This window comes from Suricata suricatta, chromosome 13 (assembly GCF_006229205.1).
Source record: "Suricata suricatta isolate VVHF042 chromosome 13, meerkat_22Aug2017_6uvM2_HiC, whole genome shotgun sequence".
Taxonomy (NCBI): Eukaryota; Metazoa; Chordata; class Mammalia; order Carnivora; family Herpestidae; genus Suricata; species Suricata suricatta.
Genome location: NC_043712.1, coordinates 20,788,602 through 20,815,579, shown reverse-complemented (window position 1 = coordinate 20,815,579; position 26,978 = coordinate 20,788,602). Strand labels below are relative to the sequence as shown.

At 42.6% G+C, this 26,978-nt stretch overlaps 1 protein-coding gene and 1 long non-coding RNA gene across 2 annotated transcripts in view; one reads left to right on the top strand and one right to left on the bottom strand.

Moving 5' to 3' along the window:
* The window catches only part of SUSD1 (sushi domain containing 1), a 145,648-nt gene that overhangs the window by 89,416 nt on the left and 29,254 nt on the right, over positions 1-26,978 (bottom strand). The window contains exons 3-5 of the mRNA XM_029919632.1: positions 26,368-26,523; positions 15,030-15,215; positions 14,216-14,395 (exon numbers count right to left, since the gene is read on the bottom strand). Coding sequence (XP_029775492.1) covers positions 14,216-14,395; positions 15,030-15,215; positions 26,368-26,523 — 522 coding nt within the window. The remainder of the gene's footprint in view (positions 1-14,215; positions 14,396-15,029; positions 15,216-26,367; positions 26,524-26,978) is intronic.
* Positions 8,146-11,320, top strand: LOC115276251. The gene is made up of 2 exons (XR_003901865.1): positions 8,146-8,266; positions 10,138-11,320. It is a non-coding gene; the product is annotated as an uncharacterized LOC115276251 (long non-coding RNA).

Below are 26,978 nucleotides of genomic sequence, written 5' to 3'. Positions count from 1 at the left end.
AACGTGAACCCCTTCAAATAATCCAGCTGCAGACATACAAAATAAGATTGTTCAGATGTAGAAAAAATAGATATGCCTGACTTTAATGAAATTTACAAACATGAATACATAGAAAATGTTCCAATTAGTTAAGCGTCCAACTTTGGCTCAGGTCATGATCTCACGGTTCAAGAGTTTGAGCCCCGCATCAGGCTCTGTGCGGACAGCTCAGAGCATGGAGCCTGCGTCAGATTCTGTCTCCATCTCTCTCTGCCCCTCCCCGACTCACACTCTGTCTCTCTCTCAAAAATAAAAAAGCATTTTAAAAATTTATAAATAAACTGGAACAATGTAAAAAAATTAATACTTTGAAGTAAAGTTCCAAATTATTTCAAAAACTCTGAGCAATGAGGCAAAGGGAAGAAATGAACATGTTAAATTTCTCATGAAGTTATGGGGAGTTCATAGACATAATTTTATTCAAGAAAGCATAATAAATATAAAATAAGAAGGTTATGGGGTGCCTGGGTGGCTCAGTTGGTTAAGCCTCCGACTTCGGCTCAGGTCAGATCTCACGTTTGTGGGTTTGAGCCCCGCGTCAGGCTCTGTGCTGACAGCTAGCTCAGAGCCTGGAGCCTACTTCCGGTTCTGTGTCTCCTTCCCTCTCTACCCCTCCCCCTCTCATGCTCTGTCTCTCTCTGTATCAAAAATAAATAAAAACATTAAAAAAATAAAATAAAATAAGAAGGTTATAATAATCCCAAATGCAACCACCAATCCCAGCCATACCAAAATACAAAAGAAAAATACATACAACTTTTGGCATTCATTCTGCTTTTTAGTTTTCTCCCCAGTCTGTGGAAACCCAAGAAAATTAAGCACTCCTGACATCCAGGCTTTTAAAATATAAGTGCATTTACTGAGATAAGGCACTCAAGACAGAGAAAATGGTACGATCTGTTCCCAACTACCCATCAGCCCCTCTTGGCCTTAGGTTGCTTTTCTTAAACAAGCTCTGATAGAGAACAAATAAATTTCATGGAATTGCACTCGCTTCCATCCTATTATGGATGCCCGGTCTGTTGCAGAACCCCAGAGTTATTTCCCTGAGGGAGGCCTCTCATAACAGGCTTTCATCTGTTGTCACTGAAGTTATCATAACTTCAATACAACAGCTCAACCCACCTGACCAGTCATTTGGTTCTGAGATCTTTAAAAAGGAGTCTCTGGTCAGTGCAGATTCAAATCATGAGGAGTTATGGGACCAGAAGCAGGTGGTCATTTCATAAATCCTCTAACCCTGCCCACCTCCCAAGTCCCATATTTGCTCACAGGGATTAATTCCCTTTTCATACATGTTTACCAGATGCTAGGCTTCTTGGCCTTCATCCTGTTTTTCCCAGTATCAAACCTTTAGACACATCCACCGGCCCTAAACACTCCAAGACATGAGTATATTCGTGTGTACATGAGCAGCCAACCGAACAGGTGGTTAATGTTTCATAAGGCTGCCCGGTCATTGTTGACATCTAAAATATCTGCCAGTTAAAACCAGGGTTCAGTTATAGCAGGAAACAGAGGGAACTGCAATGGAGAGATTGAGGGTGTAGGTTTAGGCAGGTTTATGGACCTTGAAACTGGAATTCTAAACAACACATTGGAGAGCGTGGGAAGGAACCCAATGATAGGTAATTGGATTAAGGGAGAAGCACAGATTCTAAAGGTATAAGAATACAGAAGATAACTAAACTGTCTTCCATCCTTGGACATGACCAAGAATAACAGAAGGCATGGTGGCTTTTGTTGCAAATACAAGATTTTTTTTTAAACTTTTTTTTTAATGTTTTATTTATTTTGATACAAAGAGAGACAGAGCATGAGAGGGGGAGGGGCAGAGAGAGAGAAGGAAACACAGAACTGGAAGCAGGCTCCAGGCCCCGAGCTAGCTGTCAGCATAGAGCCTGATGTGGGGCTCGAACCCACAAACGTGAGATGTGACCCGAGCCGAAGTCGGAGGCTCAACCGACTGAGCCACCCAGGCGCCCCACAAATACAAGATTTTTAAAAATACCAAAAACATGGGGCGCCTGGGTGGCTTAGTCATTTGAGCATTTGACTCTTTGTTTCAGCTCAGGTCATGACCTCTGCAGTTCATGAGTGTGACAGTGCAGAGTCTGCTTGGGATTCTCTCTCTCCCTCTTCCTCTCTGCCCCTCCCCTACTCATGCTCGCTCGCTCGCTCTCTCTCTCTCTCTCTCTCTCTCAAAAGAAAGAAATAAACTTTAAAAATTTTTTAAATAAAAATACAAAACATATTAATTTGGGATTTGGTCTCTAGGGACTAAGGTTCAGCAACTCAGGGAGGTGCCCAGTGGTAGGCAACCTGGGCCCATGACTCTGTGCATTCCCATACCATAGCTACTCGAGTTGGAGAGTCTCTTGGCAAGAGATATTTAGAGAAGATTCTAGCATGGCTTGGATTAAACACAATTCTAAACAGCAGCTGTACATCTAAATTGCCTAAGGGGCTTTGGAAAAACACCCATGCTGGAGCCTCACAGCCTCTCCCCTTCCCCAGAGATAATTCTTCTGAATCAGTAGTACTGAGTTGGGTTCTTGGCAACCACATTTTACAAGGTTCCAAGTTTGATTTTTATGCACACCCCCAGCTGAGAACCTAAGTGAAATACTAGTATGAATAGCTACCATTTATCATCACTTGCTTAAGGGTTTAATGTCTTTCTATGAATATATTATGTCTTCCCAAATATATGGCCAGTTCATAAAGGACAGACTTTTTATTTTATAATCTCTTGCACCCCCACAATGCCTACTTAAAATAGTATGTTTTAGGGCTCCTGGGTGGCTCAGTTGGTTAAGTGTCCAACTTCGGCTCAGGTCATTATCTCAGTTTGTGGGCTCGAGCCCCGTGTTGGGCTCTGTGCTGACAGCTCAGAGCTTGGAGCCTGCTTCAGATGCTGTATCTCCTTCTCTCTCTGCCCTCCCCTGCTAGTGCTCTGTCTCTCTGTCTCTTAAAAATGAATAAATAGGGGCGCCTGGGTGGCTCAGTTGGTTAAGCCTCCAACTTCGGCTCAGGTCAGATCTCATGTTCGTGAGTTCGAGCCCCACGTCGGGCTCTGTGCTGACAGCTAGCTCAGAGCCTGGAGCCTGCTTCTCTCCCCCTCTCATGCTCTGTCTCTCTCTGTATCAAAACTAAATAAAACATTAAAAAAATTTTTTTAATGAGTAAATATTTAAATAAACATTTTAAAATTTTAAATAAATAAAACAATCATACATTTCTTTGAAAATAGTCCATTTCACATAGTAAATAATAAAGAACTTTTCACAGCACACTACTACTTTATCATTGTTCGAGATGCAACAAATGTTACTTTGATTTGAATAACAGCCCCTGAGGAAGGAAACAGACCTCGGTCCGTTGTAAGTATAAATAACAAGACAGGTATACATTACTTCTGTGTTTGTTATCCAATCTACCAAACACCAAGTAGATGAAAATAGAGTAAAAGACTCACAAAATCTAGTATAGTCCTGTACCGGGGAATTCTGGGAATGTTGTTCAAACCTCAATAATTTTAATTATAATAGCATTCATCAAAATTCTACTAAACATAAGTCTATTAGATATACACTATCTGATTGATTCCTCACAGAAAATCTTGCAAGGTAGATAGTTTTTTCTCATCTAGTTTATAGATATGACTATGGAGCTTAAAAGCCCCTAAGAGCTAAGAGCTGAAGTCACATTCAAAAGTCACACCACTAGTAAAAGATAGAGCCAATATTCAAGCCATGGGATGTATGACCCCAAAACCCAGGTCCATTAAATCTGGAAAGAGTTAGGGTGCCGGGGTGGCTCGGTCAGTTAAGCACCTGACTCTTGGTTTCAGCTCAGGTCATAATCTCACCGTTCATGGGTTTGATCCTCATGTTGGGCTCTGCACTGAGGGTGCAAAGCCTGCTTGGGATTCTCTCTCTCTGCCCCTCCCCCACTCATGCATGCTTGTGCATGCGAGGGTGCTCTCTCTCAAAATAAACAAATTTAAAAAAAATTTTTATTGGTTATTTATTTTTGAGAGAAAGAGAGACAGAGTGTGAACAGGGGAGGGGCAGAGAGAGAGAGGAGACACAGAACCCGAAGCAGGTTCCAGACTCTGAGCTGTCAGCAACAGAGCCCGACACGGGGCTCGAACTCACAAACTGTGAGATCATGACCTGAGCTGAAGTCGGATGTTTAACCGACTGAGCCACCCAGGCACCCCAACAGACTTTTAAAAATAAAAAATAAAATAAATAAATCTCGAAAGCCTCACAATTAAGGGGTCCACTCAAGGCTCTGATTGGGACTGACCTTAGAGGTTAGCTAAAACATCAGGAGGAAAGTCTGCATGAAGGAGCATTCAAATCAGTATGGAAGTTTTCTGTAACAGCTCCCTTTAACAAACCTTGCCTCCACAAGCTTTTCCAGAGCAAGGCAGCTGCTGGAAACAGACTTATCCCTGCATCAGTGTGATACCCTGAAGCATTTTTAGTACTAACAGAGCCCTGGGATACCCCCACCATACTTAGGAGAGATGGCTGCTACTGCCACTTCTCCTCAGACCTAACGGTACCCAAGAAAGTAGGTGGCTGCTATTAAGAAATACTCTAAAATCAACCCATCGGAGGTTGCAATAGGTGGTGACAAAAATATGACTCTGGGGCACATTGGTACCTCAGTTGGTTAAGCGCCCGACTCTTGATTTTGGCTCAGATCATGATCTCATGGTTGTTGAGTTCGAGCCCCACATCAAGCTGCAGCATAGAGCCTGCTTGGGATTCTCACTCTCCCTCTTTCCCTGTCCCTTTCCTGCTCACATGCACTTTCCCTCTCTCTCAAAATAAATAGATAAACTTTAAAAAATAATAAATTAAATTAAAATATGGTTCTATATAAAATGCCCAAAGCTTTCACTATCACAAGGAAATAAGCATTTAAGAACAGTTTAGGGGCGCCTGGGTGGTTCAGTTGGTTAAGCATACAACTTCAGCTCAGGTCATGATCTCATGGTTGGTGGGTTTGAGCTCCGTGTGCTGACAGCTCAGAGCCTGGCGCCTACTTCAGATTCTGTGTCTCTCTCTTTCTCTGTCCCTCCCTTGCTCACACACTTTCTCTCTCTCTCTCTCAAAAATAAACATTTTTTGGGGCGCCTCGGTGGCTCAGTGGGTTAAACCTCCGACTTCGGCTCAGGTCAGATCTCACGTTCGTGGGATCGAGCCCCACGTCAGGCTCTGTGCTGACAGCTAGCTCGGAGCCTGGAGCCTGCTTATGGTTCTGTGTCTCCTTCTCTCTCTGCCCCCCCCTTTCCTGCTCTGTCTCTGTATCAAAAATAAATAAAACATTAAACAAAATTTTAAAAAAAAATTTTTTCTAAACTTTAAAAAAACCAGTTTATATCCAAAGGAAAGAAAAAATAAAGAGCACAGATTTTCAGTAGATATGCATTAGGGGTGTTCAATTAAGCACACATTTCTCTGGCTAATTATATTATGAAGGAACAACATTTGGAAATGTATCAGCAATACAGTCTACTAATTATGAACATGGCTGGGAATGCTTCCTTACTACCCTACTGTATCTGTGATTTTATTCAAATAATCAACTGCAAAACCTGCCTCCCCAGGGGGAAGATGTGCTGTGCCAATTTCAAGGACCACATTCACACTGTAACTCTATTTCATATCTTGAAGGTAAAAATGTTTATCCACGTTACTAGCTTTAATATTCAACCCAAGAAAATATTCCAGAAGGAAATCTGTTTGATGAAAGGTACAGGCGATTTATGGCATCTAATCAACAACCGACTGTGTCACAAATGTCATCCCCACTGGCTGCTTCCTATTATGAACCTCAGCACAATAATGTGATTGATTTCAGAAATAACATAGTAATCTAAGGCTTCGTCTAAGACTGTGTTAGGGACCAATAAATACACAAGCTAGGAATGGAAAAAAAAGACCAATAATGTTCATAAATTGAGTAGACGTTTTGCCAACTGCCAGCAGAAGGAATGATAGACCTATTCCACATACTGATACAGACTCCAAAAAAATCTTCCCAGAGAAATAGACTAGTAGATGGAAAGTCCTGGTAGAGAAGCAGCAACAAATATGAAAACCGAAGAAAATCATATTAAAGTCAGTTTCATTTACACAACAATAACAGAATGTCTCTGTTGTGCCTTAGAGTCAAAGCAGAATTACATATCGCCTAGAAATTCGTGTGACGTGGTAGCCTGTAAGGGTCCAAACGGTCAGGTTAACATCAGAGTCTACACAATCCGTGTGTTCTGGATCAGATAATTCAGCACTTAGCCCTATATTTTCTTCATTTGTAAAAATGTTCTTTTCCCCCCCTTAAGGGTAAGCTCTTCGTGGGCTGTATTAATTTATTATGAACATTAATTCTTGTGATGTGGATACGTATGAGATATGGCCTAAGAAATGGGGCTGAAAAGTGTCACCTTATGACCAAGTTTCATGAACTTCACGGCAGGCTCCTAACTGGCCCCCGTGCAGTTAGAGCCGCATTCCAGGAGCACTGGAGTACGAAGTTTCATAGATCGTCAATGTGGGGAGTTGGAATCTAGCATCTCTGTATGCGGCACCTTGCATTTAGAAAACGGCATTGGCATCATCAGAGGACAATGGGAGGGTGACGGGAGCCACGAAGCACTTCTCAAGAGCAGCTTATTAACGGCTGTAACTAAGCTAATGAGCTCATTAGTACCGAAAAGTCCACTTGCCCTCAAGGCAGGAGGGGAAAAGAAAATAACTTTTTGATGTATTTTGTATTCTAAAGTCTTCCATGAATGTTAGCCTCCTCGGCTAACAACACATTTCCTTTCAGATCATATTCATAGAGAAAGCTCACTTGGAAGAAAAAAAATTTCCATTTCACATAACAACACTGATTGTCAACAAATTGTGTCTAGTATGGAAACTGAAGACTTCAGAAACTACAGGGGAGGTGATAGGCTGGGTGAAAGCAGGACTGCTGGGAAGAAACAAAGGGTTCAACAGCGCATCTCTTCAATCTCTTCATTTGTAGACGTGATAATGGTTGTGGAGTTGTGGATGCTTTGGGCAGCATGTGAATCTTTTTTTTTTTCTCAAAAAATAACATTAAAACTCTTCATTTTAATGCTGTACTGGTAAATAGAATATCTGAATTAAAAACTAATAGATCAGGTAACATGAAATCTGGAGGATTTTAGACCTCCCCACCGTGTGGGAGGAAATTTCACAAAGATCTTACGTTTTCAAGTTAGAAACACTACCTGCCACTCCCTAGTAGCTGATGACCTCTCATTACGAAGATGAATACTCATGTAGCAGGAACTTTGCATCAAGCCAACACCAAGTGCTTTATATCATTAGCTCATTGAATCTCCACAATAAGTCCACAGGATGAAAACAATCTCAGCCCCTACTACAGAAGGACACTGGAGTTTAGAGAATTTTAGAGCTGGTTACGCAACTCCCAAGTGGTTCAGCCCAAACTCACACGAGTCTCTGATCCTAAAGCTCACGCTCCACCAGCTGTAACAGTCTTATGAGAGCGTCATCATTCATGCCGAACGCTGCAATGACTCCATTTGTGAGTGGCATATTTTAATGGCATTTACTTGGCAAAAGGATAACACAGGAGATTTGTTGCACGCAGCAAGCAAGTCAATACTGTTTTCCTAAATGTTTTAAGAGATCAGTATGTAGCGAGGGTGCCAGAAAGTCTATTTCAAAGGATTACCTAGAACACAGATAAACACAGGGTAAGTGTCTGCCACTTGTCCTCCCTCGCTCACGGCAGAGGCCACGAGTCACTTGGGGCACACTTTCCTGCCAGGTCTGATGTGGTCTCAGAATCGTCTCCATACCCCTGCTCAAAGTTCAGAGACAGCGGGGCAATGAGACTTGTCTGCAGCTCCTCACCCGAATGCCCTAATATGTGTTCCAATTTATGTCAAAACTTTTTCAAACACTCTACGCTTTGCAGAAGTGAGATTGGGTTCTATTTAGAAAAATCTCAAAAGAGGAAGACTTGACTCGGCAACAATAAATATTCTTCTGGGCGGGTCCCAGACCCTGCTGTGTGCTTCCGGGCCCTCCAGCTTCTCCTTCTTGACTCCCACCTCCAGCATTCACAAGGATTCCTTCTACATGGAATTTGCCTTCTAGAAAGTGCTTTGGGTTCTCATCTTGATACCTCAGCTGGTGACAGCAAGGTAAGTCACTTCCACTCTCTGGTTCTTAACTGGAAATCATACCCATTATTAGTTGTAAATAGAATATATGTGAAATGAGAAATACCCTATTAACCACTTCAGAAAGAATTTCTAAACATCAGATGAGACAGTGTTTACAGAATACCTTATCAACCTTCAAGTGCTGGCCACCTTTAGAGAAAGGCTCTGACATTAGAAACCGTGTAGCACCCTCATTAACCGACTCAAAGAAGCTCTCGCCTCTGAAATAAGCCCACAGTGCTGGGTCCCCCATTTTTTCAGGGCCATATGCATGGATTTGGGGAAAATGGGAATCAGCCTCAAGGCCTTGGCCCTGCTTCATCAAAGCCCAGAGGTGCCATGCCGAGTGAGAAGTGAAGGTACGGAAGAGTGGAATCAGGAAAGGACGTGAAGCTTGAGGGCTGAAACAAGACGGGAGGCCAGGTTTCGGCAGAGCTCAGCCATGTGATCCGGGACAGCAATTCAGGACCCAAGTCCCTAATGTCAGGCATGGTCTGCACCCCCTTCCACAGGAGTTCAGGGTGCTCCCACAGGCCTGAGATAGGCTAGGCAGGGTGCTGGGTGCTGGAGAGATCATGCTGAGGATGACTCCGTGGTCACAGAGCTCCCAGATTATAGTCCAGTAGGGGTGACATAAACCACAAAAATAATTATAAATAAGACAGTGACATATTGGGTACTAAGGAAGACAGTAATGTGAGAGGTGACACTGAAGCTGAAACTTAAAAGATGAGAAGCTTGCTGTGTAAAAAAACAAACAAAAACAAGGAGACTCCATCACCAAATATATACACAGAATGGAATATGACTCAGCCTTAGAAAGGAATGAAGTCGTGACACCCACTACAACATGGATGACCCTTGAGGACATTGTGCTAAGTGAAATAAGCCAGACACAAAAAGACAGATATTATACGATTCCTTTTACGTAAAGTACCTAGAATACAAATTGGCAGAGACAGAATGTAGAACAGAGGTTACCAGGGGCTGGAGGGACACAGGAATGAGGAGTTATTGTTTAATGGGTATAGCGTTTCTGTTTGGGATAATGAAGACATTCTGGAAACAGATAAACAGTGATGGTTACACAACACTGTGAATGTATTTAATGCCACTGAATTGTCTATTTATAAATGGTAAATTTTATATTATATGTATTTTACCACAATAAAAAAACTTTTTAAGATGGTCGGCAAGTATTTTAAGCAGTGGGAGATGCACGTGCAAAGGTCCTGATGTTGATAGCAGCTCAACATGTGGTTGGAAGAGAATGATGGGAAATGTAACCTGTAGAGAAGCCAAAAAGGCCAAAACCCTGTTGGTTTCAGAAGCTGTGGTTAGGAGTTTGCATTTTATCTTGAAAGACAGATTTCCACCCCACGCCACCCCCTGAACCCTCCAACTGGTCCACCAACACTGCACACCAACCCTTGCCGGACTCTTACCCAGCAAGCAAACCACTCAAAGAGAAGAGCACAAATGTCACCTCATCCCTGGAACCCCCGACCTCCCATCAGAACTCTCAGCGTCTATCCATCCTCTCACGTAATACTCAGGAGCTCACCCTTACATTACAGTTCCCGGTATACCTGTCTTTTCTCCTCCCCCAGGCCCCCGAGTTCCTTAGTCACAAGGTCTACAGTTATTCTAGCATCACACCTGAACTCTGGATTTGTTGTTGATGATAACACGGTTGAAGAGATTCTCTCTCTTTGCCTCTGGCTTGGTTGACTTTTAAAAGTTTAAGTTCTCTAAAGTGCCATGTACAACTTGCATCTTTTCTGAAAATTAAACAAGTAATAATAAAATAACAGGCAATGCAAACTAGAGATTGATTCTGTCTTTTCCAGAGAGCTGACGGAAATGTGGGACTGGCGTTTCAGGAGGCCCAGACGCCCTGGCATTAGAAGCTGTGATCTTCACTTCTAGGTCCCACCTCAGGGCTGCTCAGACAGGGGCCTGGCCACGTCAGCAGAGCCTCCAGGGACAGTAACTGGCAAACAGCGGGAATCCACCAACCATACCTTCTCTGATGGGGAAGGCTGTTAAATCGGACACCAAAGCTGCATCTGTAACACGCAGGAGCTCCCTTCCCAAGTACCTGTTCAAGTTCACAGTTTGCTAGTGTTTTCAGTGGAATTCCCAATTCCTGTGGCTTTATCCTTCTCAGCTGAGAATACAGCGCTGGCTGGCACAGAGCCCAGAATCTGGAGCCCCAAAGAGGAAGAATTAAGAGGAAGGGGTGTGCTCAGAAGAGCAGGCACAGCCTTGAGAAGCTGGTGGCCATGTGGTGACACAGGGGAGGAGAAGGAAGGTGTCAGCAGGCAGACGGAGCAATTATTAGAGGAGGGGAAAAAGGAGTGAAGGTCTTTGAAGTAACGGTTCTTCGGGGAATGTAACAAGTACTCTCCTCTAAATTAACTTTCTCCATCCTCAGTCCAGCAATCCAGATGACGACCAGTCCTCAAAGCCACACTAACTCTTTTATTTGGGTTTTCCTATATAAATCCTCAGGGAGTTCTTGGATATGCATTATGGCACATTTTAATCTAAGTGCTGCATTTTAATTGACCCACTGAAAGATAACGTTAGAACTCAAATGTACTTTTAGAATTTCTTAACCACCAGGATGATAATTAACTATCAAAATGTGTTTAGAGCCTGAATCACAAATCGGAACAGAACAAGAATTAACTTAGCCAAGTACCTCACTGAGATTTCCTAGCTCTGCAGTAAATTCAGTGAAAACTTTTCTTTTTTCCAAAATGGAAACAAATTTGTTACTTTGTCTAATATGTTTAAAATTCTTTCCAAACAGAAAGAATATCAAATATGAACATCATCCATGATCCCCCCCACCACAGTGGAAGTTTCTCCTGCTAATATTTTGGTATATACCCTTCTAAACTTTTGTAAGCATATATGTACATATGAACTCTTTAAAAATTAAGATTATGTTACACATATAGTTGATAACTCAGTAATATACTATTAAGACTAAACTATGTCAATAAATATTATTTTCTAAGGTAATTTTATTGGCTATATAATATTCCATTTCATGTATTTGCCATGATTTAACTAATCTCCTATTGATAGACATTTGCGGTTGTTTCCAATATTTCACTTATGAACAGTTATAACTATAGAAAATTATAAATGATTGCTTTATACTTCTCTCTATAAATAAGCTTGAAAATCTGGATAAAATAGATGATTTTCCAGAAATATGTAAATTGCCAAAATGGTCACCAAAATGGATAGGAAACGTAGACCAATAATAAGTATAGGATTTTTTAATAGCCCCACGGCTACTTCTCCGAAAAAAAACAGCCATATCCAAATAATTTTTAAGTGAAATCTTCCAAATCTTTAAGAATTGTATTTATAGTAGTCCAAAGAATAAAGAAAGAAACTCTTTCACATTCTCTTTTAAAATTAAGAATAATACTGACACCACACCCAACACTGATGGCACAGAAAAAGAAAATAAGCCAATCTCTCTTCTAAATATCAACATAAAAATTCTAACTGAAATTTATTTAAAAATTTTTTAATGATTATTTATTTTTGAGAGAGAGAGAGAGCGTGAGCGGGAAAGAGGCAGAGAGAGAGGAAGACAGAATCCAATCTGAAGCAGCCTCCAGGCTCTAAGCTGTCAGCACAGAGCCCAATGCGGGGCTCAAACCCATGAATCATGAGATCATGACCTGAGCTAAAGTCAATTGCTTAACCAACTGAGCCACCCAGGCAGCCCAAAAATTCTAAATGAAATTTAGCAGGGGCGTCTGGGTGGCTCATTTGGTTGAGCATCTGACTCTTGATTTCAGCTCAGGTCATGATCTCATGGTTTGTGGGTTCAAGCCCCAAGTCGGGCTCTGCACTGACAGCATGGAACCAGCTCGGGATTCTCTGTCTCTGTCTTTGTCTCTCTCCTTCTGCCCCTCTACCCTTCTCTCTAAAATAAGAATAAAATAACTTTAAAGCATTTTTTAATGTTTATTTATTTTTTGAGAGAGAGATACAGACACAGAGTGTGAGTAGGAGAAGAGCAGAAAGAGAGGAAGACACAGAATCTGAAGCAGGCTCCAGGATATGAGCTGCCGGCAAAGAGCCCAACACAGGGCTCGAACTCACGAACCATGAGTTCATGACCTAAACCGAAGTTGGATGCTTAACCTACTGAGCCACCCACGACCCCCAAAATTGAGTGCTGTGCTGACAGCTCAGAGTATGGAGCCTGCTAAGGATCCTGTGTCTCTCCTTCTCTCTGCCACCCCCCCTCAAAAAATGAATAAATAAACAGGGGCGCCTGGGTGGCTCAGTCGGTTAAGTGTCCGGCTTCAGGGCATGATTTCCTGGTTTTGGGGGTTTGAGCCCTGCGTCGGGCTCTGTTGCTGACAGCTCAGAACCTGGAGCCTGCTTCAGATTCTGCATCTCTCTGTCTGACCCTTCCTCCTGTGCTCTCTCTTGTCTTTCAAAAATAAAAAAAAAAAAATTTTTAATGAATAAACTTTAAAAATACTAATAATAATTTTTTTAATTTAGCAACTATAATCCAGATGAAAAGAATAAAAAACCAAATGCCCAGAAGAATCCATTCCAGATGTTAGAATGTATAATTATCAGGAAATCTAATAATATAATCGTACGGTAGATAGGACTAGTTTAAAGCAGAAACATATACGATCACCTTAACACCTGTCTAGAAGACATGATAAAAATAACTCATTTCTGATTTTTTTAAGTCCTAGTAAAATTGGCATAGGTGCTTCCTTAAGATTATGTCATGCCAAAAAAAAGATAATTTTAATAAATGGAGAGAAAGCCAAAAGGAGAAAACAAACCAAAAGCCACCATCATCATGAAAACAGAAGCTGTATACCAGCATGATTAAGAATACAACCTTGGAACCAGAATTCCTGGGTTCAAGTTCAGCTCTATCACTAGCTGCATGACCTTGAACTGATTACTTCCCTCTTCCATGCCTCACTTTTCTCACCTGTAAAATGGGATAATAACAGCACATACTAATAGTGTTACTGTAAGGATTGAATGAGTCAACAAATATACAGTGCTTGGAACAGCACTTGGCACATAACACTGGATCCATGTGCATAAGAATATAAGTAGAGGGGCGCCTGGGTGGCTCTGTCGGTTAAGCGTCCAACTTTAACTCAGGTCAAGATCTCACGGTTCGTGGGTTCGAGCCCCGTGTCAGGCTCTGTGCTGATAGCAAGCTCAGAGCCTGGAGCCTGCTTCGGATTCTGTGTCTCCCTCTGTCCTTCCCCTACTCATGCTCTGTTTCTTTCTGTCTCAATAATAAACATTAAAATATATATCTATCTAAGTAGATACACGTAAAAAAGCCAAAGTCATGAGAAACTAAAACCAATGCCATGAAAGTCATGATTAGAAAAGAATATTCAAAGTCAACATTGCTATTTAACTTTTTGTTCTGAAAATACTAGCTTGTGGTCAATCAAGAGAAACCGAATTTTCATAAATATAGAAAATTAGAAGATGGGGATGCCTGGATGGCTCAGTTGGTTAAGCATCCAACTCCTGGTTTCTCGGCTCAGGTCATGGTCTCACAGTTTTGTGGGTTCGAGCCCCACCGACAACACGGAGCCTGCTTGAGATCCCCTCTCTCCCTCTCTCTGCCCCTCCCCCACTCGCACTCTTTCTGTCTCAAATAAAATTTTAAAATTACAACTTAAAAAAAAGGTGGGATTATCATTAGTTGCAGAGGATAAGATAACTATTCCTGAAAATACCAAGAGCATCAACTGAAAACCTATTACAAACAATAGGGATTTACTGAATCTATTTAATTCATTCACTAACCCTAAAGAGAAATTTAGAGAGAAACATGAAAACAATCTCAAAATGATACAAGCTGGGAACCTGAACCTTTTGAAAACTCACCTTGGCAATTTAATTTTGGGGACTCCCATGTGCCCAAGGCCGTGCAGCTTGAAACTGTATCTTCCAGACCACCGAAAAATCCTTCTCTGCAAGCATAACGAACCTGGCTGCCAAGCCTAGAAGTATAATTTCCTACAATATAGCCATCTGGAACCTCAGGAGGGGTGCCACAGTCTATTTCTGAAAGTAAATTAATGTCAAATTCATTACTATGTGAATATGAATTTTCAAAATTCATCATCTCTCCCCACCTCTGCCCCATCCTCCCCCCTCCCTCCACACACACCTGAGCCATATTTTACAGACTGGTTAATTTCCATTTGACTCCTGGGCACATTTCCAGCAATTGTCTCTATTCAGTCTCCCGGCCTTCCATAGGTAATGGCCTCCATACATGCACAAAGCTGATGGAATCTGGCAGGCAGCCTCCACTAATTCACCCTCATTAAAGAGATGCCTTGCCCAATGAAGGAAAAAAATTTGAATTGCAAAATACCTTAAGATATATATGGCTTTGGAATTTCCAGAATCACTTTCCTTCTGCTGGTCCTTACCAGATCAGCTATGTTTACTATCTAAAATCATGTTTAACAGCAGCATATCTATTTACTGCTAAAAATTCCTAAAGTTTGCTAATTGTAGCTTTTTAAAAAATATAAGATAGCCCCTTCCTAATCTGCATTATTGGCTCTATTTCATAGGTTGTACAGCTGCACAAAGAAATAGACAATCTCCACTCATATCCCCAAAACAGACCCCAACCCCAGAGACACAGGTGCAGAGCAGGGAGAGTCACCAGAGAACAGAGTCTCACCTTCAGAAGGCTCCTGCTTCGGCAAAAACCCACCTGTGCACGACGTGGCATCTCTGGTCGGGTGGAAAGGCTCGGGCCCGCTCTTTGCCAAGAACCCATCCATACAGTAGCATTCGAAACTTCCGTATGTGTTCACACACCGTCCTCCTTGCCGGCACAGGCTGGAAACCTCACACTCATCTATGTCTTGAGACCCCGATATAAGAAGGGAGAGAAAAACAGAATAAAGAAAAAACAGGGGCAGGGAGCATTGTGACTGCCATTTCTCAACCTACCCTTAGAGAAATTAATGCATTTGTCTATAGTGGTATCATTGATTTTATTTTATTCCTCAAAGGAATAAAGGATATTCATATCATATGCATATTCATACCAACAGTACCAAAAGGTGTCCCATAAATACTTGTCGACGTGTTCTAGAAATATACTAAAACAAACCACTATCACCAACTCTCTGACACCCAACAAAAGGAAGCCCAAAAAAGCCTGGTGAAAAAATTCAATTACTACAAAGTAAGGATGGCCTCCACCTCATACTCGAATACCTGGAGTAGAACTCCAGATATAAAATAATTTAAACCAGAGTGAAAAATGCTTTCCGACTCATGAGCGTAAGATGGTGAGGCAGATAGAGGAAAATTCAGAAGGGTCTTGCCAATTTTACCAAGATTCCAAGGGCTTAAAACAGGCTTCAAGAGGAAAAAGACATGCCCGTTGGCAGGCTTCTCCTCTCAACTACAAATTGCCAGAAGTATCAGGTATAGAGGCAAAAACCACATGGTAATTCAGACACTGGAGAGGAAAGCTCTCTGCCAGCTGGCAGTTTTTTCCCCAAGGAATGGCTTAGGAAAACAAAACTAAAAACTTAAGGAATTCCATCAGACACATGCACGCGCACGCACACACAGATTCCTATTTCACGCAGAGGAAAAACATACTTTAAGTGAAATGAGACTTTTCCGAAGACACTTGCAAAAACTATGGTAGCGGGTGAGGACAAAGTAGCAAAGAACAAGAAATAGCAGGACCAAAGAAAGCCTGTTCCTTCACTGGCTGTGGGATTTTAAAGGCCAGTGATTTTGGAAGGGCCAATATAAATTGGCCGATATTTTATTCTGCCAGATAAAGAGTTTTTTGTTTTGTTTTGTTTTGTTTTGTTTTCCAAAAACTACTAATGCTGTAATTTCATAAAAGAAAGAAGAAAAAATATCAGAATCCTTTTAAATTTGTTTAATCGTGATTTTGTTAAAATTCACTATATTTTCCCTTTTGTTTGGTCTTTTGGTGTTGGCCCAATGAACTTCTCATCACTCACTGATCATTGTTTGGGACCCAGAAATTCATATAATTGCTGACAGAGTCTATACAAGCTACCAATTCTGATCAATCTATATCTTTAAGGCATCAGAATTAGGGGAAAATCTAGGAGACTGTCTCCAAAGATGGTGGCCAACAACACTTCCCCTCCTCTCTTGGGGATTCAAGAGTGGAATTCATTTCCCCTCCCCTTGATTTGGTCTTGAGACTTGCTTTGGACAACAGACTGCAGCAGAAGTTAACCCTGTGCCTACTCTGAACCTAACAATGGAGACAGTGACAGCTTCCTCTTTCCCTCTGTTGGAATCCAGGGGCCATGCTGAAAGGAAATCCAAGCCATCAGGCTTAGGAGAGAGGCCATTCAGAGGATGCCCTACAGATGAGACACCATGTGAAAGGAAGCCACATAGAAAACTAAGGTGCCCTGACTGAGAGTCAGCATCAAACCCCTCGAATGTGAGAGACGCCCTCTATTAGCTCCCAGTCCAGCCCAGCCACCAGTTGAATGTTTCCACATGAGTGACGGAACCCCCTCGCCATGGAGTTGTGCACAACAAGAAATTGTTTCAAGCCAGTAAATGGAAGTCTGGGAGGGGAGGTGGAGAGTACAAATTACTCAGTAATAGATGACCAAAACACTCTTCACATATGAAGAGATACAGAAGTCCAAATGAGATTAATGAGGATACTATAATCAGGGTGCCTAGCCCGCTCAGTCATAAGAGCCTGTGACTCTTGACCTCAGAGTTGGGAGTTTAAGTCCCACATTAGGTGTAGAAATTACTGAAAAATAGGGGTGCCTAATGGCTCAGTTGGTTAAGCATCCAACTTCGGCTCAGGTCATAATCTCATGGTTTGTGGGTTCAAGCCCCGCATTGGGCTCTGTGCTGACAGCTCAGAGCCTGAGCCTGCTTCAGATTTTGTGTGTGTCTCTCTCTCTCTCTGCTCCTTCCTTGCTCATTTTCTGTCTGTCTCTCTTTCAAAAATAAATAAACATTAAAAAAAATTTTTTTATTACTTAAAAATATAATCTTTAAAAAGAAAATGGAGGAGTGCCTGGATGGCTCAGTCAGTTGAGCATCTGACTCTTGATTTCTCAGGTCATGATCTCAGGGTTGTGGGATCAAACCCCATGTATGGCTCTCTACTGAGCATGGAGCCTGCTTGGGATTCTCTCTCTGTGCCTCTCCCCCTTTCCCCGACTTGTGCTCTCTCTGTCTCTCTTTAAAAAAAAAAAAAAAAGAGGATACCACAATTAATGAACAAAGAAGAGGGGAGCTTCTGAAAAAAAACAATAACAATGAGATCTTGGAAATTAAAAACAAAATATGAATGCCAAAAATAAAAATCCAATAGAGGCACTGAATAACAGGTTGGTCACTGCTGAGAAATAAATTTACAAATTCCAACTTGGGGGCACCTGGGAGGCTCAGTCAGTTAAGCATCCAGCTTCAGCTCAGGTCATGATCTCCTGGTTTGTGGGTTCGAGCCCCACATCAGGCTCTGTGCTGACAGCTCAGAGCCTGAGGCTGCTTCGGATTCTGTGTCTCCCTCTCTCTCTGACCCTCCCCTGCTCGTGCTATCTCTCTCTGTCTCTCAGAAATAAATAAAAAGCATTAAAAATTTTTTTGAAAAATTCCAACTTGAAGAATACATAGAAAAATACATAGAAAAAGAAATTATATGGAGGTGCCTGGGTGGCTCAGTCAGTTACGCGTCTGACTTCAGCTCAGGTCATGATCTTGCAGTTCAGAAGTTCAAGTCCTGCGTTGGACTCTGTGCTGACAGCGCAGAGCCTGGAGCCTGCCAAGGATTCTGTGTCTCCCTCTCACTCTCTACCCATCTCCCACTCACACTCTGTCTTTCTCTCTCTCAAAAATAAAAATAAGTAAAAACATTTGTTTAAAAAGAAGGAAAAATAAATTATATGAGACAGAAGATATAGGACAATAAATAAATAAGGACAGATCCAAAATATGTAATATCCATTTAAGAGGAACTGTGGAAGAGAATGGTACAGATGTATAAGAATTAATAGCAAAGGAAAAATTCCCTTTGCTTACGTATACACATCCAAACAGCCATTTGAAGTACCAAGTATGAATGTTGAAAATTAAGGTCATTCTGAATTTCATGGAACAAAAGAAAAATCTATGAAAGAAGAGAGAATGGAATGGTAATCTATGAAAAAGAGAAAACAATCTGACCTAGGACTTCTTGTCTGAAACACTAGATAGTAATGGAATAATATTTATAGAGTTCTGAGGAAAAGGGAGCACTATATTTAAGCCAAGGAATGACACTGTAGAACAGGAAGGATCTCAGAAATTATACTGCTGACATTTCTTTTCTGAAAAAGACTTTGAAAAGTATTCAAGCCAGTGAAAAACATCAGAATAAACACTGTGAAGAAAGAAGAAGACATAATTAAAAAAAAGAACTTCCCCTGACAAAGAGTGGTAAGAAATGAAACCAATAAAAACTCAGTTAAACAATTGTTGATAACAGAATCATGGAATTTTGGGTAATAGTTAACAAAGGATTCTTAAAATGTAAATTAGTATGAAATAAAATCAATCTCAGTCCAGCACAAACTTTAGAGATGATTTCAACCCTGCAGGATCCAACATGAATTCCTAGAATTGGATCCATCATTTCAATGTATCAAGATTTTCTATTCCAAATGGGAGTACATTTGTAAAATGCGTACATATACCTTTAACACAGAAATCATTTTCCAGCCTGCCCACCTACCCCAGACTCCTCAAAAGACAGAGAGTGAGAATAAATGAATTTTTCAATAGACTTCTAAAAATCATCAGTACAAGTACTATAGGGCAAAAATGTGGCTAAGCAGCGATGGTATGGAAGAGACTTGGAGTTTCTAGATACTGATCAACACTGTATGAGTCACTATGGTCATTAATCAGTTTGCTTTGTGTACAGTCATTCAACAGCCTAATAACAATGATTGTTATAATGAAGGCTAATAGCAATGACTTCTGCATGTCAGCTTGCACATGCAAGGCACTGTGCTAAATACTTCATTAGTTATTACTAATTATTTTCATCTTATTTAATTGTTACAACAGATGCTATGAGTATCCCCACTTTATGGATGAAGAAGGTGAAGCATAGAGTGGATAAGTAACTGGACCGAAGTCACACACGTTAAGTAGTGGAAATGCCAGAGTTTGACACCAGGTCTCTGGCCCCAAGACCATACTTTTCACCGCTAGCTGCACTGTGTCTCCGGTTACAATCGAATTGTACCATCATCCAATCAATAATTCTGTCTTGTCCACAGAATTGCCAATGATATCAATTGCCTTAATGAAGTCTACAAGTATCTACCATCTGTCCCTGAGATTAGTTTGACATGATTTTGACTCTTAATGCCCTGGTACCTCTGAAGGTTCACAAACCATCCCTTTTCTAGCCCATTCTAAGGTCTTAGCTGAATAAACATGTTAAGCTCATTAGAATAATTTCTCCATGTGGTGGACTCCACGGGGCCTCCAAGGTTATAACATGTTTGCTTGTGAAGAAAAAACATTCTGAGCAAGTGAGCAACCTTGTTAACATACTTAACTATTGGGGAGGGGGGGGGTCCTTGTCCCATTGTATATACGGGATTATTTAATTTTATCCACAGCCAGAACAATTCCTTGCCAGAAAGTAGCAAGACTGAGCAGGACACACTGACCTGGTCCCAGGGCCCTGGCATTCTATATTCAATCCTTTCAATTAAAAGCCTGTGTTTGAAAGTCAAACAGACCCAGGTTGGAGAACTGATTCTGCCACTTACTAGATGAACCAAGGTCTGATCCTTAACCTTTCTAAACCACTTTTGAATTTTTTTTAATGTCTTTTATTTATTTTTGAGAGACAGAGAGAGACAGTGCAAGCAGGGGAGGGTCAGAGAGAGAGGGAGACAGAATCTGAAGCAGGCTCCAGGCTCTGAGCGAGCTGTCAGCAGAGCCTGATGCGGGGCTTGAACCCACGAACTATAAGATCAAAGCCAGACGCTTAACCAACTAAGCCACCCAGGTGCCCCCTCTAAACCACTTTTGTAAAATGAAGCTAATTAGTTCCTCAATCTATGTTAGCTAATGCACAAATGGGCCTTGCCTTTCTATTGACTCAGTTCTCCCTGGAGCATAGGCCACACCCCTTCAGAACCCTCGAAAAACCCTGAGTGTGCCCGTGAGCAATGCTCACACACACATACACACACTCTCATGGGTTTCTTGGCTGTGGCCTGGGGGTTGGCCACATGGCTTGTTCCACTAGATTTGAATGCTCTAGAATGAAATCAAAAGATCCATCTGGAGCGCCCTTAGCTAGAACAAGAGTGTCACAGAGGCAAGAGTTTAGCTTTGGCAAGAGTGCCAGAGAGGCAAGTCTGTGAGTCCCCCATTAAACACAAGCCCTGGGGCACCTGGGTGGCTCAGTCAGTTAAGCACCCAACTTCAACTCAGGTCATGATCTCCTGGTTTGGGGCGCTTGGGTGGCTCAGTTGGTTAAGTGTCTGACTTCAGCTCAAGTCATGATTTCATGATCTCCTGGTTTGTGAGTTCGAGTCCCACATTGGACTCTGTGCTGACAGCTCAGAGACTGGAGCCTGCTTTGGATTCTGTGTCTCCCTCTCTCTCTGCCCCTCCCCTCCTCATTCTCTCGTTCTCTCTCTCAGGAATTTAAAAACAAAAAACACAAGCCCTTTCTTGGAGAAAGCTTTAAAATCTGAAGACTTAGAATGGACTCCATGACAAAAACGCATGGAAGAACTTTCACATTCATGAATGCTCTCACAGCCTGCTTTTCTCCACATCACCAACTAACAACTAGATCCTTCCAACTCCATGAAGGTAAAACAAAAATTACTTCCTCACATCCTGGGAAGTAATTGTTTTTTTCCTGCCATCTTCCCTCCTCAGATGCAAGGTTCAGCTCAAAGCCTACATCTTAAGAAACCATGTTTAGAGGGACACAAATACTCATTTAAAACCAAGAGTTTTAAATGACTCTTGATTTGGGCTCACGTCATGTGTGCATTTGAGCCCCACTTGAGCTTTGTACTGACAGTGCAGAGCCTGCTTGGGATTCTCTCTCACCTCTCTCTCTGCAACCACCTCCCCCCACTCGTGCGTGCACTTTCCCCTCTCTCTCAAAATAAATTAACTTGAAATTTTTTTTCATTAAAAAAAGAGCTGTTGACCCTGGGTTAATATTACATGACTTTTTCTTTCTCCTTTATGCTTTTATGTAATTGCTTGACTATTCCACATGTCTATGTGGTTTTTTTAATAAATGGAAAAAACAAAACTATATTCCTCTTTTTTAAAGTTATATTCCTTCTTATGAGGGAAAAGCATATTGGCTTATCCCATTTTTTTTTTTAATTTTAGAGAGAGAGTGCGAGCAGAGGAGAGGGACAGAGAGTGGGGAGAAAGAATCTTAAGCATGCTTCACACCCAGCACAGAGCCTGACATGGGGCTCGATCCCACAACCCTGGGATCATGACCAGAGCCAAAACCAAGAGTTGGATGCTCAACTGATTGAGCAACCTAGGTGCCCCTCCTTCGGTCTTGTTTTAGGAAAAACAATCACTACAATCCGAACTAAATGACCCCTTCACCTCTACTCCATTCCAGAGCTCCATCCTAGAGTAACAGCTCCATTTTTCTTGACACAACTTTTGTTAATGTAATAGCTGAATAAAATGAAGAAGGGTTTCCAAGGTCATGCTCAGAGAGGCACTGGTCATGAGCAAAGAGCCTGAACTCAAAGGGCTACCCATTTCCTCCACATCTTGCCCAGATCAATAGTTTGCTTAGGAAAACCTACTTTATAGATGCTCCAAAGCTCCTGTCCCAATGACTCCTCCCAAGACTTTAAATTAGTGGAGCCAAAAAGAGCCATGTGTACATAGTTTACCACACTCAATAGGGCCTTGGGAAAGAACATGGGATACCCCTACCCTGCAGCTTGAGGAAGCAAGAGGCAAGAGTGGAGTGAGGGCGATGCTCACCTCTGGGGGAGGGGGAGCTCAGGCATGCCCCCTCACTCCCAAAGAGAAAAGATGGTGCCTTAGTCCAGGCCTCTAGCATTTAAGGGAATAGAGCTTCGGTTTAATCATCTTTTGATTCTGAACCTTTGCCTCTCTCTCCTTCCCAGGAGCAGGGGCCTGAAGCCATCACCACCTATCACCCCCATCACCTATCACCACTGGGAGACCTAAGCCGGGGCCAGGGGGATTCCACAGGGAAGGCAAGCAAGTGGCCAATGGTTATGAGCAGCGCCCTGGGAAGTGGGGAGCAATAGCCCCTCAGTGCACTTTTCCTTAGGCTTAGCTTTTCTTGCCTCTTACTTTTTTCGGAGTAGTAAAACATGACATTTTAGGAATGAAACCAAGCTAAAACAAAGGATTGGGAATTGGGGAGAGGCTCAGTCAGTTAAGAATCCAACTTCAGCTCAGGTCATGATCTCACAGCTTGTGAGTTCGAGCCCCTTGTCTGGCTCTGAGCTGTCAGCACAGAGCCTGCTTCGGAATCTGTGTCTGTTGCTCTGCCCCTCCCCCACTCATGCTTGCTCTCACTCTCTCACTCTCTCTCTCAGGAATAAATAAAATCATTTTTTAAAAATAAGTAATTTAAAGGATTTGGGGAGCAAAATCCCATTTGGAGAGAGCACCGAGAGAAACTTCAGGTCAGCTGCAAGCCTACTGAGCAACCCCACCCAGAGCCAGCAGAGTCTCAGTGGGACTGCGCATCTGTGCCCGAGGCTGCTCCAGGACCTGAAACAAGAAGACAGCTGAGAGGCTCGTGGGCAAAGGCTCCCATGGAAAATAAGCTCCTGACCTGGAAGAGAAATCAACAGATTGGTCCTGGCAGGGGTAGGGATTTACCGCTCGGAATGAAGAGGTTTACTTCACCATAGGCAGACCTACACAAAATAGGCTTTGAGCAGAAAGTTCCAGGAACTGATGGAATGGCAAGGTGGCAAAGCATTCACTTCCTGTAGGTTCTTCCCCCCTCCCCTTCCTTGTTCCCCATTTTCTAGTCAAGGCTGAAATGCTGTCACATTTCTCCAGAAGAAATGGCATCAGGCCCATGACACTGTGGGAAATGAGCTGATGAGAAAGTGGGTTGAGGCTGCCATCAGAGTCAAGCTGGATTCCCAAGATGCGGGGATTCAAGGGCCCAGAGAAGACACTGTGCAGTTTGCAGCAGCCGCTGATAGGGCCCTGCCTCTCTGGAGTCAGGCCGGCAGGGACAGGACAGTGCCCGCATGTTCCCACAGCAATTTCACTTCTCTGCACTTGCTGCCAGCCCACCCAAGCCAAACCCCCCTCCCACAGGAAGTGCCGCACTTTCCCCTGCAAAATTTCCTCGGTGCCCGGAAGTTGTCTGGGGGCAGCCCCGGGGCCAGAACGTCTGCAGGTTCTCCAGAACTAGACCCCTGCAACTCATTCCTCATCTGGTGCTGGTGACATCCAAATACCCTACCTGCCACCAGCTCCTAAAATTGGCTTGAACTCTGCAAAATACGATAAACACTGGGTCACAGGAGTTCTCGGAATTCAGGAATCAGGATCCACATCCTGTGGTTCCAGACAAACACTGGATAATTGCTGATGCCCCCAAAACCGGCTAAGCCCCTGGCCCAGCTAAAGTCCACTGATGTTTCTGTGGCAACTGTGATTTTTTTTTTTAATGTTATTTATTTTGAGAGGGAGAGAATGAGCAGGGGAAGGGCAGAGAGAGAGGAGAGAGAGAAACCCAGGCAGGCTCAGCACAGAGCCCAGATGTGGGGCTCGAACTCACAAACCATGAGCTCATGACCTGAGCCAAAATCAAGAGTCAGATGTTTAACTGACTGAGTCACCCAGGGGCGCCCCCTCCCTTTTTTTTTTTTTTTTTTTAAGTGGCAACTGTGATTCTGGTAGAAACTCAGTATCATTGAGAAAAGTCATCCATCTGCTTTTACAAAGTCATAACTGGAGACCTCAAAAGGAAAGGTCATGAAAATGCCAATGGAGATGGGCCATCTTTTGAGTTGACGGAGATCTTCTAAAATTAGATAGCGGTGATAGCTGCACAACTTGGTGAATATATGAAAACCCACTGAACTGTATACTTCAAAAGGGTGAATCTGACAGTATGTGACTTATATCTCATTTAAAAAAAAAAAAGAAGCATCACTAAATAATTACAAAAAGTAGAGCAAATAGAAGCAAAGCCTACATCAGGATTTTGTTCCAGAAAGACTAGTTCTTAATAGGCTGACATCTACTTGGCCCCGCATAAAATATTTCTTTCTTCTTCTTCTCCTTCTCTACTTCTTATTGTTTTAAAGTCAAATGCATCCTTGGGAACTACAGTCTTCTATACAGTTATAAAAGTTTTTCCTGGCACACTCCCACAGCCTTGAAAACACAGTTTTGGATATTACGTCCTCCAGAAAGTTGCCTGATCCCTTCTCTGCTTTCAAGATAAGAGCCCCCGTGGTTTTCAGATTCCCAAAAGTACCCTTTGCCTACCTACATCTAACACTTTCTGCTGACATTAGTGGTCTGCCGTCACCTCCCACTGACACAGCCATGACACATGAGAAATGTGTGCTGAATGAACTGAACACCACAACATCATTTTGTAAGGTGTTTTTTTTTCAATTGATATCTTTTTTTTTTTTTTTAAGTACCCAACTCCATTTTGTAGCACTGCGCTCTGGCAATCATGTAGCAATTGATCTGCTACCTAAAACAACAATGTATCCCAAAATGTTTTCTCTGAGGGAATGCAGTTCATTCATGCCAAGAATAATCAAATGTGCTACCTTTGGGGGATTTGGGCCTTGGTACAGGTCAAGAGAGGGAATGAATCAGAGCACCAGGATCTCTGCATCTGGTGGGTAAGGAGATAAAACACGTTCTCCTCCCCCTTCTTTCTCCCTGAAAATCTTTAACTATCACAAAGCTTTTAAACAGAGTCATCAAGTCTATGCAAAACCATCTTAGAACAGGAGTCTTTTCCTGCCTTTCCTCTTCTTTACTGTTCATAGATCTTCTTAGAAAACCAAAGATCTATAGTGTCATGACATGCTGTGAAATAGAGTCTGGCTAATAGAGGGCCCACTGAAAATTAGGATTTTGCTGACCCGTTGAATCCAACCAACATATGCCCAAAGCCTCAAAAGCTACTGAGATCCAAAAAGTCACACTCCTCACTCAGACAGGCAAGCCCCATCTCTAACAGGGCTGTGCTCTGACTTCCAGGAAGCCACCATCTGAATGCCCACCCCCTGAGCCCACAATGTGCAGAGTGGTGAGTGCCACAGTCACCCCAAGAACACCCCACCTGCAGGTGCCATCTCTAAGAGTAACGTTCAAATGCACAGAACAAGAAAAAGAACATTACAGTCAACTCCCATAGACCCACTCCCTTAAGATTCAACAATTATTCACATTTTGTCATTTAAGATGCCTTATAGATCATAACAGCAGATAATTCATAATACTCCTAGATACTTCAGCATGCATCTCCCAAAATAAGAATATTATCCCAAATTGGGGTGCCTGGCTGGGTGGCTCAGTCCCAGTCAAGCATCCAACTCTTGATTTCAGCTCAGGTCATGATCTCACAGTTGTGGGATTGAGCCCCGCATTGGGCCCTGCAAGGGGCATGGAGCCGCTTGGGATTCTCTCCCTCCCTCCCCACTTCCTCTCTCTACCTCTTTCTCTGCCCCTCTCCCATTCACTCTCTGTCTCAAAAATAAATATTTAAAAAATTAAATTAAGAATATTATCCCAAATATCACAATGCCACTATGCCAGCTAACAAAATTAACAATAATTCCCTAATATTAACTAATACTCAGTCCATGTCCAAATTCCCCTCATGGACCTTCTTAAGGAAGAAGAGTCCCTCCCTTAAATCACACCCTGTCCCGGCCACGCCACCTCCCCCCTCCCCACTGCAGGTACTGTCCCGCCGTCACCGCAGCCCCCTTCTGGAGTACCTGCGCAAAAGGTGCCATCATTGGGAATGAACGTTTTGTTGTTATTCGTGGCTCGATATCCTTCCAGGCAAGTGCAATAAAAGCCTCCAAGCGTGTTGTGGCAAGATGTGTGGTTTCCACAGACCACAGTGGCTCCAAACTGGCACTCGTTTTTATCTGTGGACACATTGAGACAACGCACAGAAAGGGCTATCAATTCCTACCATATGCAACCACGCAGACTGCTCTGCGGCGCCACGGGCTCAGGCCTTGCTATTCCGTGACAAGGCGTCCATGATCTATCCCTCAGCCTCTTCTCTTTTCACCACGCTTCTGACACTCTAGGGCACAGGCCCCGTGGAGCGTGCACGAGGTGTTATACAAAACCACAAGACAAAACCAACATCTTAATCTGTTCATTCGACTTATTTGAAGATGGGGAGAAGGGGATTCTTTTTCAACTTCCCCGTATTTAAAAAGATTTTATCGTAGGCCTGGGAAAACCAGCATCCCATTTTTCCAGCTCGGCCAGCCATCCTCTTGCTTTTTTCATGACAGGCAGAGGAGGATTTTGCATCCAGTGATTAACCGGAAAAGTCGTTACTTCTGAGTTACCAGGAAACACAATGGAA